Raw genomic sequence first — 20,329 nt, 5'->3', positions numbered from 1 at the left:
AAAATATTAAAAGTACCTGGCCGAGAGCTTCTGGAAGATTCCGAAAACATGGCAAGGGGACTTCCCATGAGTCCCTTACACGGGCCGGCCCATACAATTGTTTCAAACATTTAATAAAATGTTTACTCAATGTAAAAAAAAATGTTTACATAGTGATTTTTCTATAAAATGATTTGTGTCCTTCAAAAGAATTTTCAGATGTACAAAAATGTGTTCATCACGTTTAGAGAAAGAAGTTTATCCTATGAAAAAACTGATCGTATTGAAAAAATCTTCACCACATTTTTACAAATGCTTACGAACTTCAAAAATATGTCCATGACATTTGGGAAAAAATGTTTATACGATGTAGTTATTTTTATTAAAGATGTTGAATTTCAAGAATACGTCCATGACATACGTGAATTTTTTATATGACACAAAGAGTTCTTTTTGTAAAAAGATCATGGCCTACCCACACTACTATTATGGAACAATGAAAACCGGAATATTCAGCCCAAAAAGAAAAGAAGATAAATATGGAGAAGCAGTAGGAAGACAGTTCCGAATACAAATCGCAAGTGTGGAAATTCAGGTGGGCCCGAGTCCCCAGGCTACGCGCACCCGGCGCCGCCAACACGCAATCGCCACTCCAATTTCTTCTATTTATACCAACACCGCAATAGGAAAAGACTTCGTACTCCCCGCCCCCCCCCCCCCCAAACCCCCGCGCCTCGCCGGAGCAGCTCCGCCGCGGCCGCCGCTCCTCCCTTCTCCCGGCCGGTCAATGCCCCCGATTCCATCGCCCCGCGCCGCGTATTCCTGATTCTCCGCCTCCCCCAGCCCCCCGGGTTCCTCCGACGAGGAGGTCGCCGAGGAGGAGGAGGAGCAGGTGGCGGAGGTGCCCGCGGGCGGCGGCGGAGAGATGGGGTACGCGCCGGGGCTAGCTCGCGTGCCGCGGGCGCTGCTCGCCCCCTGCGTCACCTGCCCGCTCTGCAGGGGCTACTTCCGCGAGGCCAGCGCCTTCTCCGAGTGCGGCCACACCTGTGAGTTCTCTCTCTCTCTCTCTCTCTCTCTCTCTACCGCCGCCGCCTCCACGGTTTCGTTTCTCCGTCGTCCGCCCTCCCTCCCTCTTCTCCGTCGTCTCCGCGCTGCACGCGCTGAGCGCCCCACGCCGCTGCGCGCGGGTTCCCCCGTCCCCCGCGCCGCGTCGCGCTGCCGTCCTTGGTTTCCGCGTCCGATGTTCTGCTTTCTCTGCCCCTGTTCCGTCTGTATCTCTGTCAGTGGTGCCGTGGTGATCAGGTTGGCGTCTGACGCGGCGTCCTGATCCCTGATGAGCGCCCATGCTTCCGATTGCGCGCGCTGCAGTCTGGCCGGGGCGGCCACCTTGCGCCGCGTTGGCTCTGCTTGGCCGGCGTTCTCGTTAGAGCTGGGTCTGTTTCGCAATCCAAGACCAAGAGGCAGGCGTTGCCTCTCCGGCAGCCGCGTGCGCCAGAGCTACTCCGGAGAAACCCTGTGCCGCCGTCGCAGCCATCCAGCAAGGCCGTGGTCTCTTCAGTCTTCACCCGTGCTCCCGCGCACCAGTCCCTCCGGAGCCGCCATGCCATCCCTCTTCTTTGGAGTCTACAATGCAGCCAAGCTGCATCTTTCGTGTGTGCGCGTGTGACTGTAAGTAGCAGGTGTTTTGCTGTTGCATTAAGTACAGGGTGGCTCAAACAGAGCGCAAGGGAAACAATAAACATCCGACAGTGTCAACAACACTTCGGCTGCAGTACAAAAAAAAAGGGACAGAACCACTCTTGAAAAGCCTCCATCAGGAGGCTAAATCCTACACTCACTAGCCCCCAAACATTAGCAGCCGTAGTATTCTGTTTTCTGAAAATACTCTTGTGTCTCTCATTCCAAGCAAATGTGCCATGCAGCTAGAGCCGCACAAGCCAGCTCCCTCATCTCTGCACTTTTGTTGTCAGAATTGTTGATCTTCTTCCACCATCTAGGGATTGAGCTTACATAGAGAGCACTGCTCGTTACTCGTCGATGGTGAGGGCCAGCAAGCAACCATACCTCTTTAGCAAATGCTTGACTCGTGTCCGTTTGGTTATGTTATCAATGCTTCTGATTACTAGAGCGGGTATTCAGTGGCGTGCTGTCTTATACTCCTAATAGTTATTTGTATTGGGGAAGTATTTCAGTTCTGTGTTTTGGGTATAGCCGCGCTTCACATTATTAACAAAAAATGTGGCCACACCACTTTCTTTTTTGACAAAGTGTCTGCACCACATGATGTAGAGGCCAGGAGGATGATCACACTGATTATCTAAAAAAACATTCTTGATCGATATGCCTGGCAGCTACTGCTGCACCGCAAGTATAGTGCAGTTATCAGTCATGGCTACACACTCAATCTGGATGCAAGTCAAGTATCTACTCTTATTGCATTGTTGCTACTTGCTAATTTGCTCCTAGTAGTGTGGTTTGCATCTGTTGAGCACATAAAATTCGGTTCTTTCAAACCCCTGTATTATACTTGCATGCTTATCTGTAGAGTTCTCCTGTGACCATCTTTTTGTAAACAGTTTGCCGGGAGTGTATTATGAAGAAAATAGATGAGGAGGAGATCGAAGCCTGCCCAGTATGCGACGTTGCCCTTGGGATCACTCCAGAAGAGAAACTCAGGTTAGTAATTGTTACAATACCAAGGTTATCTGCTGTACAAGATTGTTTTTCCTACTTGTCAGTTCTCTTGTTTTCCCCAATAGAACATGTACAACAAGTACACCTGTGTAGCGTTAATAACATGTGAAGTGGTGCTGCCACTTTTTTAGGCCTTCTTATCACTAATAGTACATATAGTGGATGTCAAAAAAAGCCATGTTGAGGTTCTACGGATACTAAAGCTGATCATTTCACTAATAATTGGGCCGACACAAAATTTTGTTCATCTATAACAATAGAATAAATTCTATAGTTTTCCGGCTGCCTCAAAATAGCTCATCCTGCAAGTCCTCCAGCTTGTTTTATCTCACTAATAATTGGGCCGACACAAAATTTTGTGGCTCCTTTCCCTCCAATTGCACGTGTCAGAGCATCATTCGGTGAGTCGGCAGTTGGCCTCAGGGTCCACGTACCAAAGCCCCGCATCAGCGGCCAACAGTTTTCGTACTGCAGCCGACTGACCACACCCTACAGTTCCACTCCTGTCCTTGTTTCTGTAACTTTTCCCTTCACCGACGGTATGTCGCGCCTTCAACGCCGATGACGCCCAGCTGCAGCCTTTAGAGTTTGGCAGTAAGGATGTATAGACTATAGAGCTACAGATGGTCAGAATGGAGAAAACAGACTAATGAAATTCACGTTTGACAGAATCCGTATAAAATTATCGTGAGTGATATCATCAATTCCGACAAGCAAACATGCCGATACTTGTAGCTTTATCCTCTTAGTTTGATCCTTAAAGTGATAGGAGTTCAAGTACATTACCATTGTGTTATTGAATTTTAAAATTTGTACCTTTCAGTAAAATATGGTGTTCACACACACAATTTATTAATAGAGACTGCCTGTTACATTGTTATCTTGCGTAAGTTCTAACAGCTATCACAGCTCTTCGTGCCGACTGCCTGCTACATTGTTATCTTGTCTAATAACACTGCCTCAAACACATACGCTTGCTAAAAAAAGTATATACATTTTTGTTTTGTGAAGCAAAAGCTTAGAATTTCAGCCACCTTTATTATTATTTTCCTGCAATCTCGACTTAGGTACTCAACTATATGCTGCTAGCTAACATGATTGATTGGTTCCTTGTTTGAAGGGCTGATATAAGTATTCAGGCTATCAGGAATAATCTGTTTCCACCTAAGGTAGAAGTTGATGCAGTTGAGGCTCCAACTATTACATTGCCAGCAAAGAGAAAAGAGAGGTCCATTTCTTCCTTGGTTGAAATACCAAAGGTGGCAACACAGTCTACTCTGACAGGACGGAGAACCAAAGCTGCAAGAAGGACTATCATATCTCACAAGTTTTCTCTCGGTAAATTGCCAAATAAATCTGAAGACCGCAATCAGACGGTTGAGAAGGCCTTGGAACTGAAATCTACCAAGATGACAACATCTGCAAATAAAAAGCAGGTAGTATTGAAGTGTTATAAGCACATAATTTCATATGCAAGTTTTATGCCAGTTGTCTTGTAACATTTTCATATTCTAACTACACTTCCATCCCAAACAGAACAGTGTAGATATTTCTGAAGATGGAAAGAATCACGAGACGATTGACAAGGAAGAGCTTGAGAAGCCTTTGCAGAGTTTAGTCGTGGCAAGTGCAAAGAAATCGCAAAAATCAAGTTCTTGTCACGAGGAAAGTCACAAAAATAAAACAACCACAGAGGATGGTCCGAGGGAAAGCCCAGAAGCAGACCCGCATGATAGCATAACTACCCAAGTCTGGTTTTCACTAGTCACTTCACCGAACCAGTAAGATCCCTCTTGCAGCATATTCAATATATATACTGATTCTGATGGACCATGTGTTTCGTGTCCTCGCATCAAAATGAAAATTGTTTTGCAGGGTTGAAGCTAAACTGCTGCCTCAGCTAGAAAAGAATTTCTACAGAATTAAGTGAGTTCCCCTTAGCATCCTTAATCATAGCATAGATTGGTGGAGATATTTTCCCAGCTTAGATGGCTCAGTGGGCTGATGCCCCTTTTCCTGTTATGTTTTCTACTAGATATGCATAGATTGCTCTGGTATTAGCAAGAGTTCATCTCTTCATCTCAAAATACAAAGGTGAAAACCTAGAAAAACAGTGTTTTAGTGAATTTTTATCAGCAATGGAGAGGATATTTCATCCGAAAATCATGCGTGTTCTTTTTTTCCGTTCATTCCTACCTGCAATTCAGTTTTTGCTGATGTAATGGTATGTAGCTAGACTCCAAGAATTTAATGCATTCCGTTCAATATGATTTTTTGTTCTTGTTTCAGAGATGGAACTATGCGGGTGTCCTCCATATTGAGGCTGATTATGAAAAAACTCGAGCTAGCAAGTGACGATAAGGTGAGCCTTTTAGATGTCCTTGTACTTCCATTTTTTATTTGTCACTCCACAAACCCTACTCAAGTCTGTGGCCTCCTATCAAGGCAAGGTGCTTGCTTCCAAGCATTACATTATCGATAAATCTAGAGTTTGCTACATTTGTGTAGAGACCACTTTCCGCACCGATTTCCATCGAAAGGAACTACCCTGCTGCATTTGTAGATCTGGATGGTGACATAGTAGGATTTATTTGTACCATTTTTCTATTGTAACGCTCCCAAAGAATACGTCACTGAAACATTTTGCAGATCAATGATCTATCCTATCACATCTCTTCCTGTTAGCGAGCTTGTGTGTGTGTCTGTGTGCCCACGAACTGTGAAAGTATGTGAACTTGCTCTTTTGTCTGACCCCTTGTGTATACACTTGCGCAAAATACAGGTGGAGATCTTATGCCATGACAAGCCGGTCTGCCCCTCGACGACGCTGCACGGCCTACTCAAGCGGTGGCTGAGCTGCAAGGCGAAGGACGAGGTGCAGAGGCCGGTGGGTGCTCCGGCGAATGAGTTTGTGATGGAGCTGCGCTACCGCCGGTGCCCGGCGCCCAGGCCCCTGTGCTGCACGATGAAGACATCCTCCCTCCCCTGCCATTGCAGCACCTAGCTCCTACGTCCCCGTCATCTGCTCATGCTCGTCGTTCAATCGTCCAGCAGTCAGCCTACCTAGGGTTAATTAGGATAATATATACATGCAGTTATCCACATTCTATACCTGCATATCTTTCTCGTTTTTGCTGTACCGTGTAAAGTGAGATGGGGCGAGAGGAAGAGGTTAGCGTAGCCGTAGACAAAGAATCTGAAAAGTTTATGTAGGCTACATTTTTGGTTTACAGTTACGACAAGAAATTCGAAAGTTTATGTAGGCTACATTTTTGGTTTACAGTTATGACAAGAAATTCGCGATAAAACCCCTCTATTAATCCTATGTTTCTTTCTTGTGGTAATTATGACTAGGCTGTGCAGCGGCCGTCAAAAGGTCATATAGGTGAGATGCCTTTGGGTTGTCCGGGCCCGTGGTATAACGGTCTATTCTAGTGCGTGGACGGCAAAGCTGCACACCGAGGGAGCTGAATAGCTGCGCTCCACAGGTCATTTTGATGGACCCGTCTCCGTGTATGTCTAAGCCGATGACACTTTGTCTTTTGATAGATTTTAGAATAAGCTGTCCCTACCTAGCTTATTCTAGAAGCCCAATTGAATTAGTTTTTTTTAAAGCCTACTGATTGAGACTTGACTAGTAGGCTTCTATAAAATATTTTTAGTTGGGTTTCTAGAATAAGCTGGGTAGTGAAAGTCCAAAAAAATTATCAAAAGAATAGACCCTAAGTCTTATTCAATTAATACAAAGTGAAATAGTTCAGTGAAAGTGCGACTTACACTTTTTTATCGAGAAAAATGAAGGTTACACTTCTTTAGTAAACTAAAGTTTTGAAACAAAAAAAATTGTAAACTAAAGTTGATTTTTCTAAATCGATTTATGCTTAATAAAAGCTCAATCTACTCTCAATCAACAACAGTTGAGCGGCAGCGGTGGGCATGCTAGCTCACACCAGATTTGTGCGCTTCTCGCTCGGGGCACCTAGGCAGATAGTGCCGCCAAGGTCCTGCAAATGCCGTGCTTTGGATGGCGGTGTACCGGTGTTTGCACGACGGTAATTCGTTGGCCGAGGGCGTGTAGACGTTTGTTGTCTAGGGCACTTAAAGAGGTTGCACATGGAGGTCCTTGTCGGCAGTGGCAACGTTAATCGTTGACGGGACAAGGGAGAACCAACGGCATCCCATCGGCATCAAACATGGTGGGTGGACGGGGCTCTGCACCGCATCATAAGCCCCCCCCCCCCCCCCTCCCGGTGATTGGGGCGGTGGTCTATGGTGGGAAGATGAGCCACATCGACTAACATCATATCGCCAGCTTTCAGTCTGCACTTCAGCATGAACGACCCCCTGACAACTGGGACGATGGTTTACGCTGGGAATATCAACCGTACATTGGCCATCATCATACCGTCCTGCCATGGGGTACAAGCCGGCGTTACTACCTAAAGATCCGCCTACAAGATAGTAAATGAAACACCGCCTCATGTCTGTGGTGAAAATTCTTGTCCTAGCCTTGAATGTTGGGCTTAGTAGTTAAAAATTTACGATGTTTACCTTGTTGAATGTGCCGTCTCATTGTTGATGCCCTCCCTTCAATGATTGGTCTCGACAATCAAGATGAAAATATTTGTCTTGACTGTTTTCATTTGAAAGGGGCAACGTAGGCGGAACTTTTTTTTATTCCTTCTTGAAGGCGTTGCCATGGAAGAAGTAGAAATTACATCTAGACTTTAGATGTATTTTCGTGTTGATTACATCTCTTGGTGAAAGAATATGTAGATTGTTGATCCCCATTTCAAAAAGGGAAATAGTGTTAGTTTTCTGAAGACTCAAAGGTTTTTGGTTTTATTTGAGTCGTTGGAAAGCCACACTATAAAGAGGGTTTGAGGTGATTGCCTAAATGTCTGGGATCAAACCTTTTTGCGAGGATCTAGGTGCGGCCGCCTTGCTTAATGGGGAGTAGCGAGATTATATTTCGGAGCATGTCTTCAGGGAGGTTGCTGATGATGTTGAGGTCTCATCTATCTTCACCTTCTCTGCCACCATCGCGCTTAGCTTCTTCAGGATCGGCCGCTGCCGCCGACACCGAAGCTGGTTAACCCTCGACCTCGAGTGCGTCTGATTTCCTCTTCCTAATAATTGTACTCCTACTATTACTGCCGGCTTCCATCTCCTTTGGGCGACACCCACCGCTAGTCTGTGAGCAGAATTAGTATTGATGGAGCTTGAAGCATGCTTGCTTCCGAGGAGAGAGTGTTTCACTGCTAGTTTACGACGATAGAAGAACCGTATAGCATGTACATAGGAAATTGTTTGATGTGAGAAGGTGACATGTGACCAATTATAATTTTTTTTCTTTCAAGTCTATGATACTGGCATGCCTGCCTATATTATAACAAGTTCTTAAGCAGTTTGCGGGAGTGTATTATGAAGAAAATAGATGAGGAGGAGATCGAAGCTCGCCCAGTATGTGACGTTGCTCTTGGGATCACTCCTGAAGAGAAACCCACGTCAATAATTGTTAAAACGCCAAGGTTATCTGATGTACAAAATTATTTTTTCAACTTGTCTGTTCTCTTTTCTCTTTGAGTCCATGTATAAGTACATCTGCGTAGGGTTAATAACATGTGAGCCTTAAGAAGTGGTACTGCCACTTTTTGAGCTCTTCTTGTCACTAATAGTACATGTAATGAATGTGAAGATAAAGCCATTTTAAGGTTCTACGAGTACTAAAGCAAGTAAGTATACATGATCCCAAATCTTCCGTTCATTTGTAACAATAGAATATACTCCATACCTTAAGCAACGGGAATGCCGCCTTGCCGGATTTGGTGATGGAAAGAGTTTCCAGCATGACAACGGAGAGGGCAAGGAGACTGGTGTAATTTTGTGGCCTGTCCCTCTTCTATTGCACGTGATAGAGTTGTTGGGCAATGTTGTAGAAAGGAAGAAATTCGTCCTACGATCACGATTCCAGCAACACTACAAAGATGCATAAGGGATTTGGATCAGATCGTTACAAACTTTGAGTTACAGCGGAAACAAAGTTGGTGTAGATCGTTGATGAAGTCCCTTGAACGGTTTACGAATGATCACTTGAACCGAGGACTCAAGTTGCGACCTCTGTACGGATTGCACGCGTACAAGTTTGACAATCCGACAACACTTCGCCATTCAGAGTTAATCGTCGTCGGAGAATTAGAGGGAGAAAAAGAGAACTACACATGGCTTATCTTGTATGGGGATTAGAAAGATCTAGGTCGAGATCTAATTTGATCAACTCCAAATTAGAACTAAATGAAAGAATTAGAGGAGACTCAAAATACTTGTGTGTCAAAAGGGCTAAAAGCTCTAGTATATATATGTGTAGGGGAGAGGAGCTAGTGGACACCACAAGAGGGAGGAGGTCTCCTCCCCTTGCGTCGTCCCTAGCTAGGTAGGAGGAGTCCCTCCCCCACTCAAATTCGGTATCCATTAGCCTTTTGAAAAGGGTAAGGGGACGCCATCCTATGTTATTGCACTAATGAAGAAATGGCTAGCCATAACTCTTGTTCGTGACGCGCCATTTTCCACCAACGTCAACATTAATATTTTCAATTAGTGCCGATGCTCGCTAATTTCGAACAGCATAGCTATTTGCTTAGTGCTGGCGTTGCACATTAGGCCCGTCATTGCACATTAGGTCCGTTAGGCCCACGCAAGCATTAGTCAATTTTAACAACTCCCGACGTAGTAAAAGAACTTATCCTTTCGTCCTCACTCTCTATCCCCAACTCCAACCGTCCTCCTCTAGATCCCCGCCGCCGCTTCCGCTCGTCGCCGCCCCGCCCGACGCTGCCCGTCTTCGCCCGCTACCGCCCTCCGCCGCCCGCACAACTCCTCGCCCCCGAGCACCTCCGCGGTAAGTCCGGCGCCCCTCCCTCTCTCATTTTCTTGGGATTAGGGTTAGGTAATGTATGCATGATTAGTACTGTAAGTCAGGAGAAAATTCAGTTCTGGACCACACATTGGGGAGAACATTTGGTGATTTTAAAATGTGCAAATGGATCTGTTCTCCTGGATTTAAGATTTTGGTAGGAAGAACTATATGGTATGAAAAAATTTCAGAATTATTTTATCTAGGGAAAGTAGGGTTGCAGTGCAATGCTCAAACTGGAGCAGAAATGAAAATTGGATGTTGTGCTCAAAGTTTACAAATGACCATGATGGGTTTTTGCATAAATTTAATCTGTAGGCATCACATCAACTCTGGACCATTGTAGAATTTATCGATCTTCCGAATCTCCATTGTAGAATTTATTGAGTCATTTTAAAAGAAGTCCTAACTATGAGCTTTAATTGTGTAGTGGCATCTACGGTGTATGTACAAATTGTCATGATAGATAAAAGTATATGCATTTTGAACATTGACAATTCAACTCTGCCAAACTAAACAATTTGTACAAACCTATGGAATGGATGCCAATCTATTCAAAAGAGCACGCTTGTAAATTTTACTCTAATTCGTAATGCCTAGTAAGTCTATGTAGTCTTATGTAGTACACATATGATCTTTCAAAATTCTACATGTAAATGTTATCAAGTATATATGTTTCTCATGTACAGTACAATCTAAAAAAGTCGAGAGACACATGAAATGCATGTTATTTTAAATTCTTCATTTTAAGATGGTGAGGTTCATATGAATTCCAAGATATGTTTTCAGTGCTTTATACTAGATGGATTTGAGAACATATGTCTCAATCTTGTAATGTTTAGGTAGTAGTTGATTTATAATTGCTACTACACGTTTTTAATTTGCTTGTGCGCACAATTTGAAACAGGACATATGGACAATTCTACATGCAACAACGAATATGTGTACGACGTGGACAAGTGGAATAAGTGGCTCTTAGAACAGTCATAGTGAAACATCATAAAACTGGAAGAACACAATGCCTATATGAAGAATGAAATGGATAGTCTTCTCACAGAGATTTCTAATTTCCTCAATAAGTCAAACAAACTAAGGGAGCAGAGAGATAAGTTGATGGAGGAGAGGGATAAACTGAAGCAGGAGGAATGTTGCTATCAGGGACAGTGTGTTTCCACATGAGACAGAAGTTGATGCTTCTGAGCCTCCAACTATTACATTGCCAGCGACGATAGAAGAGAGGTCCATTTCGACCTTGGTTGAAACCCCAAAGATGGCACCAAAATCAAACAAGATGACAATATCTGCAAATAAAAATAAGGTATTATCAAACTATTACCAGCAAGTGAAGCCAATTGTCTTGTAACATTTGCTTATTCTAACTACACTTCCATCGGCAACAAAATAGTGCAGATATTTCTAAAAGTGGAAAGAATCACGAGACTATTGGCAAGGAAGAGCTTTACAAGCCCTTACGTAGTTTAATCGGTTCAAGTGCAAAGAAATCTCAAAAATGAAGTTCTTGTCTAAGGGGAATTAGCAAAAATAAAGCAACCATAGAGTATAGTTTGAGGGAAAGCGGTTCGATGATGATGGCGGCTTCTAAAACGTGTGCGTGTGGTGTATGCTTTAGGTCTGCTGCATCGGCTGTTAGTTTCGATACGTTATGTGGATGGATCGGCGACGACACCGGTTTTAGATATGGGGAGTGAGAGCACTCCACATTATCGCGTTTTGTAGGTGTGAGTGGGGGCTTCGGGTGGCTTGATGTATGTTCTTGTCAGACCTTTGTTGAATAAGTAATAAAGGCAATTGTATGCATCGGTTGATGCAGAGGCCGGGGGTCTTAACATCCTTTTCCAAAAAAAAAATTAGTTTGAGGGAAAGCACAGAAGAAGACTCGCATGATGGAATAACTACCCCAGTCTGGTTTTCACTACTGACTGCACCAAAACAGTAAGATGTTTGAGCACGTTCAATGTTTTTTTATGTTCTGATCGACCATGTTTATTGTGTCCTCAAATCAAAATGAAAATTGTTATGCAGGGCAAAAGCTAAACGGCTGCCTCAGATAGAAAACAATTCCTACAGAATTAAGTGATTTCACCTTTAATCTTCAAGTTTCTTTGTCAACAATGATAAAGGCCTCTCATACTTTACTTAGCATCCGCTTCTTGATCAATATGAAAAAACTATGTAGAATTAAGTGAATTCCCCTTTATATCTTTACGTTTCTTTTCCAACTAGCCCAGAAGTTTCTTTATATTTATTATTTATTTTTCTTCTTCTTTCAGAGATGGAACTATGCAGGTCTCCTCCATCTTGCAAGCAAGTGATATGCTAAGGTGAGTGCTTTACATGTCTTTGTGCTTTCATTTTGACTGTTGTGTTGGGCCTCTTGTCAAGGTGCTTCGCTTCCAAATAGTAGAACTAGATCATCAATAAATCTGCAGTTTGCTGCATTGTAGATTTTATTTTTCAGAAATAGTGAAGGGGCCGATCTCCCCATCGATTTCCACTAAAAGCAAGCACCCTGCTGCATTTGTAGACTTCAACGGTATTCCTATTATCGTGCATGTAAGCCGATAAAATATGTATGCATATGGACAATGTTAGATGTTTTTTTGGCCTAAACCCTGTATATATATTCTGTACTTGTGTAAAATGCAGGTGGAGATCTTATGCCACGAAATATAGGTCTGCCCTCGATGACATTGCAGGGCCTCCTCAAGCGATGGTTGAGCTGCAAACCGAAGGACAAGGTCCAAAGGCCGGTGGGGGCTCCGGCGGATGAGTTCGTTAGGGAGCTGCACTACCGGCAGTACGTTAGATACTTTGATGTTTTATTCCTATATTAATTTTGCATTGTGTGCTGAAAGGTGTTACCACCTATCGATCTCATGGCTTTGGCTTGCTCTGATGATGTAGCTTCCGTCGGGTTGACTATACGGTAAGGAGGAGCGTGCATGTGAGGACCCCTTGGCGACGTTCATTAAGGCGAACCCGCAGCTCATCCTACTAAAGTACTTTTTGGTTCTGGCCAAGAAGAATTTGTCAACTAAGGAGAGAAAGGGCCTGCCACCAAAGGAGAGCGACAACCCGGTGTCATTGTGTCTATCGACAACCATTCCCGGTGACGCTTACTCCTCTACTATAGGGGATATCCCCATATGCTCCGACTCCACGATAACTGGCTTCAGCAACTACATCTCGGAGTAGCCCACCTAAATAGTTTGACCTTGATATAGTTACCTAGTTGTTAATGTGGACCCAGATTAGCACTTGTGATGCTTTTGGGTATATGAGTGATGAATGCTTAAGTGCCTTATGTATCAAGTGTTATTTTTGACTTGCATTTCTTCTTGAAATATTTTTCTCTTTCTTTCTATATAAAGGATCCAGAGTACAGAGGTAGATGTTTAGGAGTCTATGATTCATGGTCCCCATGCAATGAACAAGTGATGTGTAACAAAGGAAGCCCCTTTGATTCATTTAATAGTAGAGGAGGCAGAGGAATCATGAATTAGGGAATGGTGCAAGCCAGCTTATCAGGTTGAGTGTGGATTGAAGAACTTGATAAATCTCTTTCAGTTTGTCCTAATTATGGTGTTGTTTTTATCATGTGATCGTATGTAAATATGCACTGGACACTTTATTGTTCAGTGAGAAGGCACTCATGCTAAATATCTACTCTGTGACTTCATATGAAACTTGTGTGGACCATATATAATGCTTTTCTGAGTTTGTTGTTATGTATGTGATCCTGAGTATTCTTTCTCTAAGTGGATGTTATATCAGTCTTTTTGCTAAAGGGTTGCATGAAAAAAGAAGTAGAAACTAGTATGACAATCCATATTTTCCGAGAGAGCCGCACGACAAAGGTGCCTTTTCCGAACTACGCTTGGGAGAAAATACATATGGCATGCTTTGGCAGCTTGGTTGTCATTTTGCTGAGAGGCTGAGGAAGGTACTCGTTAATTGGGAGTTCCTGGGAGCTGCTTGTTCTAGGTAAGCTAAGTATTGGTTCTCGGCGCATATGTTTGCCGAGTACTAGGTAAGCTCTCAGCAAAGACTTGAGGGGACCCTCCTCCATTAGTGGTTCTCACAAAACTATTTGCCGAGTACCCGATGCATGGCTGTCGGCAAAATTCGGTTCTCCTAAGAACAATTACCGGGGACAATTATTCTTAAATACTTTGCTGATTTTATTTGACCCTTCGCCGAGTGTTTGTGCCATTTGGCGTAGAGTGAAATTTCAGTAGTGAGTGATGCAACGACGTCGTTATCGTTCATCCCTCAAAAAGACATGAGGTTTTTCTGGAATTTTTCATCTCAAATATAGAAGCGAACATGCCGCCTCAACGATGCCTTCAAGAAGGAAGCGAATGACCTCAATCATTGTTTTTGTCTGCTCCGGCAACAACCGGAATATGGCCTTGGTCTAGCATAGTGACACCACCTATGGCCCAAGCAATACCGGTCAGACCACCTCCATTACCCCCTTCCCAACAACCAACCCCTCGCACCGGACAACCACCGCAGCCAACATCAGATCTGGGACCCGGGCCCAAATGTATTGCACCTCCCCTCACCATCGCCAACTGGAGCAGAGCCCGAGTGGTGTGCTGTCTTCTAATTATTTGCAATGGGGAGGTATTTCAGTTCGGTGTTTAGAGTATAACCACGCTTCACATTCTAAAAAAAATGGCTACACCACTTTTTTTTGACAAAGTGGCTGCACCACTTGATGTAGAGGCCAAGAGGATGATCACGCGACACACTTGGGTGAGATCTGACTTTTAGATGAGCTCGTGAGATCAGCATCAAAAAAATATTTTTAGACATTTCAAAAAATCTGAAATTATTCGACAACATTCATGTGGGGTATGTCTACAGCTTTGGAAAAAATCAGCTCAAAACTCAATGTACATTTAGAGATTCAAAAAAGAGAAATTCAAGTGTGAACAGTAGAAGTTCCGGGTGAATAGTATTTTAACACTATTCACATCTGATTTTGTCTTTTTTGCTTCTATTAATGTAAGTTGAATTTGGAGCTCAAACTTTTTGAGGTTGTACATCAAACATTAATGTGTGTCTGCAAATTTTTTGAGAATGTTTAAACATGCCTTTAAAAAAAATCGATCTCATAGATCTCACCTAATGTGAGATCTCACACAAGTCTCCCCCGGATGATTACTCCGATTATCTAAAAAATATATTTTGGTCGATACTGCTGCGCGCAAGTACAATGCAGTTTCCAGTCTTGCCACTCCCTCTATTGATCACTACGTCTTTTTATTGTATGTATCAATATATGTCTGAAATAACTGTAAACAAAATTTTAGCCTAGAATAATCTCATGAAATATAATTAAATTATTCAAATCATATAAGCAGGTAGTCAACACTTTTGTGCTGATCTATTTCAGACCCAACAAGTCTCTTCAAAGGGACTAATTGTTATAAAATAACATGGTTTGATTTTTTTCCCGGAGAAGTATGTATAGAGAGTCTGTTTAGCTATTGCCAGTCCTAAGAAACAATTTTGTCTAACAAACAAGATTCACACAACAACACATTAACAAGGAATTATTACAATACATCTACAGAAAACTGAAGATTACTTAACCCTACTAGATCAGATCCAATATTTTTTAAACAGATATAACAGAAAGTTGTAGGAAGGAGAAACCTTATGAACTCTTCCTGTAACTCTTTAACAGTTAACCAGTAAACCATGAAGGTAAACTTTCCAGTTCAATACAAAGGCTTTCTTCCCATGATCAACGTCCTGGCTGCAGTCTCAATCTAGATGCAAGTCAAGTACCTACTCTTATTGCATTGTTGTGACTTACTAATTTAACTACTCCTATTTTTGTCGAGCACATAAAATTTGGTTCTTCAAATCTCTGTATGATGCTTGTATGCCTGCCAGTATTATAACCATCTTTCTGTATGCAGTTTACCGGGAGTGTATTATCAAGAAAATAGATGTGGAGGAAATCGAATCCTGCCCATTATGTGACACTGCTCTTGCTCCAGAGTCAGGTACGTAATTATTAAAACACCAAGGTTATCTATACGACATTGCCTTTTCAATTTGCTAGTTCTCATTTCTTTAAATCCATGTATAAGTACACCTGCATAGCGTTAATATCATGTGATACTTAGGAAATGGTGCTGCTACTTTATTTTAGGTCTTCTTATCACATTTGTTTCAATCCATGCATAATTGCATGAAGATAGTAAGGATATATAGAGCAATATATGGTCAAAATGGAGACAAAAAAGGCTAATGAAAATCACATTGGATAGAACAACTATACGTAAATATCTCAACAAGCAAACATGTCAACATATGTAGCTTGATCTTCTTAGTTTGATCCTTAAATGGTAGGAGTTCAGATACATTTTCGTTATGTTGTTAAATTTTAAAATGAATGTTGATTTGGTCCCCGCAGCGTGTAGGCCCAAAGGTTCTACACCGTGGGATGCACATCTTGTGGTGGGTTGCTAAGCGGATTTCCAGCAGCAAGTACATTGCAATTGGTAAACGTTTGCATCCGGCGCGCCGGCTGAACGATTGCGCCGGATCGCCTCGCTCGCGAACGCATTTGTGACTAGTGCACGCGACCAGGTTGCTCTTGACCCCACCCATACCGTTTTCTCCTGGTCTTATCCCCAGGCAAAGCAGCACATCCACTCATTCTCTGCTTGTCTCTTTGCTCCCGATATATTACCTCTGAACTCCCAGCCATGGCGAGCCCAACAGAGAAATCTTCACCGACGAGTCTCTCCCTGATCAGCTGGAACCGGTGCACCTACACGGATTGCTCGGCACCCAACCTCGTCGTTCCATTGTTGCTGGCGAGAACCTCTCCCGTCCCCACGGCCATGGCTGGACGACTTCTTTGCAGGAACCGAAATCATTTTGTGTTACTACCGGTCATGGAATTTGCTACAACCGGTTAGAAAATTTGCTACAACCGACGAGCACGGATGGCGCCATGGCCAGCAAGCATGGCGTGGATGAAACGACACTGTTATTAGAAAAAAAATGCCGTAATTTTTCTACATGCTTGAACCGGCATTGCATTCTGTTACAACCGGTGTCGCATTTTGCTACAACCGGCATCACCTTTTGCTACATATACACAGCCGGCGTGGTGTTTTTGATACAACAATCATATTTTTTTGCTACAACCGGCATAATATTTTGCTACATCCATCAACGCTGAGGTGCGACCCGCGACGGCGGCGAGCCGCAACTACTTTTGCCGCAACTGTATTAGCTTTTTGCTGCATGATGCAGCAATTTTTGCTAGGTCCATTCATTTTTTAGATGCAAATACTAGTACCTGCAACGGTGAGCTACAACCAGCAACGACAGTGACCGCATTTTTGCTGCAACCATTGTTCCCGTTTGCTACTACCGAGAACAAAAAGCTACAATGTGGCATTTGTATTTGCTGGAACCAGTCAATATTGGTGAGGCGGAGCTGCATCCATGGTGTGCGCCTGTGGTGACCGCAGGATCCATCCATGGCGAGCGCGGACGGCGGAGCTGCATCCATGGCGAGCGCGGACGGCGGAGCTGCATCCATGGCGAGCACGGGCGACGGAGCTGCATCCGAGGAGAGAGTGGATCTCCGCCGAGCGCGGGCATGTAAGGGAGCTACATCCATCGCGAGCACAGATCATCGGCGAGCTGCATCCATGACAAACGCGGATCTTCGACGAATGCGGGCAGCCAACAAGCGTAGGGATCTCTAGGAAGTGCGGGCAACCGTCGAACGCAGAGATCTCAGCGCGGATCTCCGACAGAAAACAATGAGGAAGCAGATGCTAGAAAAAAGAAGTCCATGCAGCTTAATAAAACGGTTAGGGACGCTGGTACCCGGCCTCAACTTTGGGCTGGCTCGCCGGCATCCAGTACTACCCATTGCAATTAGAGTAAATATGATGATGTGCAGTACATGCTTCCAGATAAGATACCCTGACACATGGGCCGGTGGACGTTGACCCCTTAGGTGCGCTGCAATAGTAAGGACTGATGCATGATACGCGGAAGAGGTTGTGCCGTTTTTGGCTACATGGTGTTGTGGTCCACTACTTTGCGCGCCATATTTCCAAATCTATGTTGCTCATTCTCTGCATCGCCGCGGAATTGCTTTGCAGAAACCAAGCAAGATACTTTGATCCATATTACTTGTTATTGGTTTACTGCAATGTTATATCCCTCTGTATTTAAATAATTGTAGTTGAGGAGAGCTAAACTAGATTTTGCCAACTACAATTATTTACATATAGAGAGATTAGTATTTTTTTCAAGCTGAAATTTTTTACCATCAAAAGCAGGGTGAAATGACTGAGTTGTCAGTAGCATCTATTGCAATTTGGATACAAGCAAGGTACCTTTTCAAACTGTAATAAATAAGTAGAACAATCAAGGTACTTTTTTCAAGCTGGACTTTTTTTACTGACAAAAACATCATGGAGTGAATGACCTGCCAGTAGCGTCAAATACAATTTGAATTGAAAATTTTAAATGTGGTTGATAGATCCCGTGGATCTTGTAGGCTAGATGAGTTCGGTTAGTAGTAGTGGTTTATTACTTTATCCCATACTCGATGAGTTCCCTCCGGTGTCCATCGTCAAACGGTGACGACGGTGAGGAAGGAGAGAGATGTGGTAGCGACGACGGTGAGCTTCCCATCGCTTCAGCGCTACCCTCTAGATCGGATTAGGGTTAGGAGTGAGGAATCGATGGCGGCAGCGAACCTCGTATCTTGTGCCATGGTCCCCACCTCCTCTATATAGCACTGCGCGACAGGGGCCCACCAGCCTTGCTTGGGCTGGACGCCCCCGATCAGGGCGTGAGTCAAGGTTCCAATGGGTCGTTGGGCCCATTGGGGAAGAGATCAATCTAACATTCTCCCCTTGATCTCATCATATACTTTTAACTTTACTCGTTTCATAACAGATCAATACATAGGGCATGTGTGACAGCCCGAGACCGACACTCCAAAAGATTTCCCCTCCTTTATTCCGTTTCCGTCGTGTGGCTATTTTATTTTGTTGGTTGCATCATCATGTAGTTTGCATCATCGCATCATGCATGTCATCTTGCATCGTCTGTCGCGTGTGGTGCTTCGAGTGCTCTCCGAGTCTTAGGGCGATAGGAACTCCCCTCCTCTCTTCTCTTTGATTTTTGTTTTGGGGTTGTGTAAAGTTTCTGTTTTAACCCTTTTAAAAAAGCGTCTTCTTTTAAAAACCCTTTTATTAAATGTGGGGGCAACCCCTTGGGCTTTCTTTATTTTCTCCTTTTGTTTATTTTAAATCCGTAACATTTCCTTTTCTCTTTTAAAGCGCTTTAATTTTATTCTTTAAATAAAAGAGGTTTTATTTTATTCTTCAAAATGGTTTTAATTTTTTAATTCTTTAAAAGGTTTTAGTTTTTATTCGTTTAAAAAAATGCCAATCTATTTTAAAGTTGGGTATAGTTCTTTAAAAGGAGTAAAAGGCATTTTTCTTCATTTTGTTAAAAACCTATTTTTTTTCTTTATGTTTGTTCTCTGTTTTTTATTTAAAAAAAAGGAAAAAAACCCCAAGAGAGGAGGAGCCTGCCAGGCCCACTTGGGCCAAGGCCCAGCAGACCCTGCCCTAGCGAGCCCCTGTCTCCCCCCGAGCGCCGCGCCTCTCCCTCGTCTCCCTCGCGCCGTCGTTCTCCTCATGCGCCGATCCCCTTCTCTCCCTCCCATTTCCCCTCTTCCATCTCCCTCCGCCTCGCCGGCCTCTCCCCGCCGCTCTGGCCTTCCGCGTCGCGCCGCCCCGAGCGCCAGGGCCCCTCGCTGCTCGCCCTCGCCTCGAGCCTGCCATGGCCTCGACCTCAGCTCCGCTGCCACAGCCTCGGTCGCCGCCCAACCCCGCGTTGGCCGCCTCCGTCAGCCCCGCGCCACCGCCGGCCTCAGTTGCCTCGCCGCTCGCCTCCCCGCGCTGCGCCCCGCCGTGTTCGCCTCGCCGCGCCGCCTCGCTGCTCGCCTCCCCGCGCTGCGCCCCGCCGTGCTCGCCTCATTGCGCCACTGTCTTGCCCTGAGCCCGCGTCGTCGGAGCTCTCTTCTTCTTGCTGCTGCCTGGCCGCGATGCTGCCGCCTACTGTCGCTGTTGCTGCTATGCTGCCGCTGTCGCTGATGCCTGCCTGCTGCGTTGCTGTTGCTATTACTTGTGATGTAGTTAGTTGCTGCCGATACTTATGCTGCCGCTTTGTTGCTTGTTGTTGCTATGGCCTGCTCGCCGCTATGCTGCTTGCTGCTGCTATGCATGCCTGCGCCGATGCTGTTGTTAGTTGCTTAGCTACTGCTGCTTGCTGCTGAAGTGGCTGTCGTAGGTGCATGCTATTAGCTGCTAGCTGCAGTTGTTGCTTGTTACTGCTTGCTAGCGTAGCTTGATGCTTGCTGTTTGCTGCTAGGCTAGTTGATGTTTCTTGCCGCTAAAATGCTTGCTAGATGTGCTAGTTGCTAGCATTTCTAGTTGTAGCTACTGCTTGCCTGGCTAGCTAGCTAGTTGCTGTAGATGCTATTGCTTGCTTGCATGTAGTTGTTGCTCTTAGTTGCTGCCGCTTGTAGCCATTGTCTCCGTCGCTAGCTTGTGCTACTATTTGCCGCCGCCGCGTGCGCCATTCCCTCCTTAATGGTTCCGACGAGACCCGAGTACCACGACAACAACTACGTCCTCGACGTCCTCGACG

At 44.4% G+C, this 20,329-nt stretch overlaps 1 protein-coding gene and 1 pseudogene across 1 annotated transcript; both read left to right on the top strand.

Annotated features, from left to right (window-relative positions):
- Positions 1-676: 676 nt before the first annotated feature.
- LOC123398310 (E3 ubiquitin protein ligase DRIP2-like) lies at positions 677-5,981 on the top strand. The gene is made up of 7 exons (XM_045092788.1): positions 677-1,025; positions 2,556-2,655; positions 3,794-4,109; positions 4,210-4,454; positions 4,549-4,599; positions 4,963-5,035; positions 5,456-5,981. The coding sequence occupies exons 1-7, from the start codon at positions 905-907 to the stop codon at positions 5,675-5,677; spliced, it is 1,128 nt and encodes a 375-aa protein (XP_044948723.1). The 5' UTR covers positions 677-904; the 3' UTR covers positions 5,678-5,981.
- A 628-nt stretch (positions 5,982-6,609) lies between these two features.
- Positions 6,610-16,554, top strand: LOC123397134 (annotated as a pseudogene).
- Positions 16,555-20,329: the final 3,775 nt, after the last annotated feature.

Source organism: Hordeum vulgare, chromosome 5H (genome assembly GCF_904849725.1).
Source record: "Hordeum vulgare subsp. vulgare chromosome 5H, MorexV3_pseudomolecules_assembly, whole genome shotgun sequence".
Lineage (NCBI taxonomy): Eukaryota > Viridiplantae > Streptophyta > Magnoliopsida > Poales > Poaceae > Hordeum > Hordeum vulgare.
Note: the sequence above shows the minus strand (reverse complement) of the source record. Positions and strands in the feature narration are given on the sequence as shown.

What these genes read in the sequence shown, in the direction of transcription:
- LOC123398310 (XM_045092788.1), top strand. Translation starts at nt 905, where the DNA reads ATGGGGTACGCGCCGGGGCTAGCTCGCGTGCCGCGGGCGCTGCTCGCC. An exon ending in CTCCGAGTGCGGCCACACCT is followed by an intron (nt 1,026 to 2,555) that starts GTGAGTTCTCTC and finishes TTTTGTAAACAG; the next exon opens with TTTGCCGGGAGTGTATTATG. An exon ending in ACTCCAGAAGAGAAACTCAG is followed by an intron (nt 2,656 to 3,793) that starts GTTAGTAATTGT and finishes CCTTGTTTGAAG; the next exon opens with GGCTGATATAAGTATTCAGG.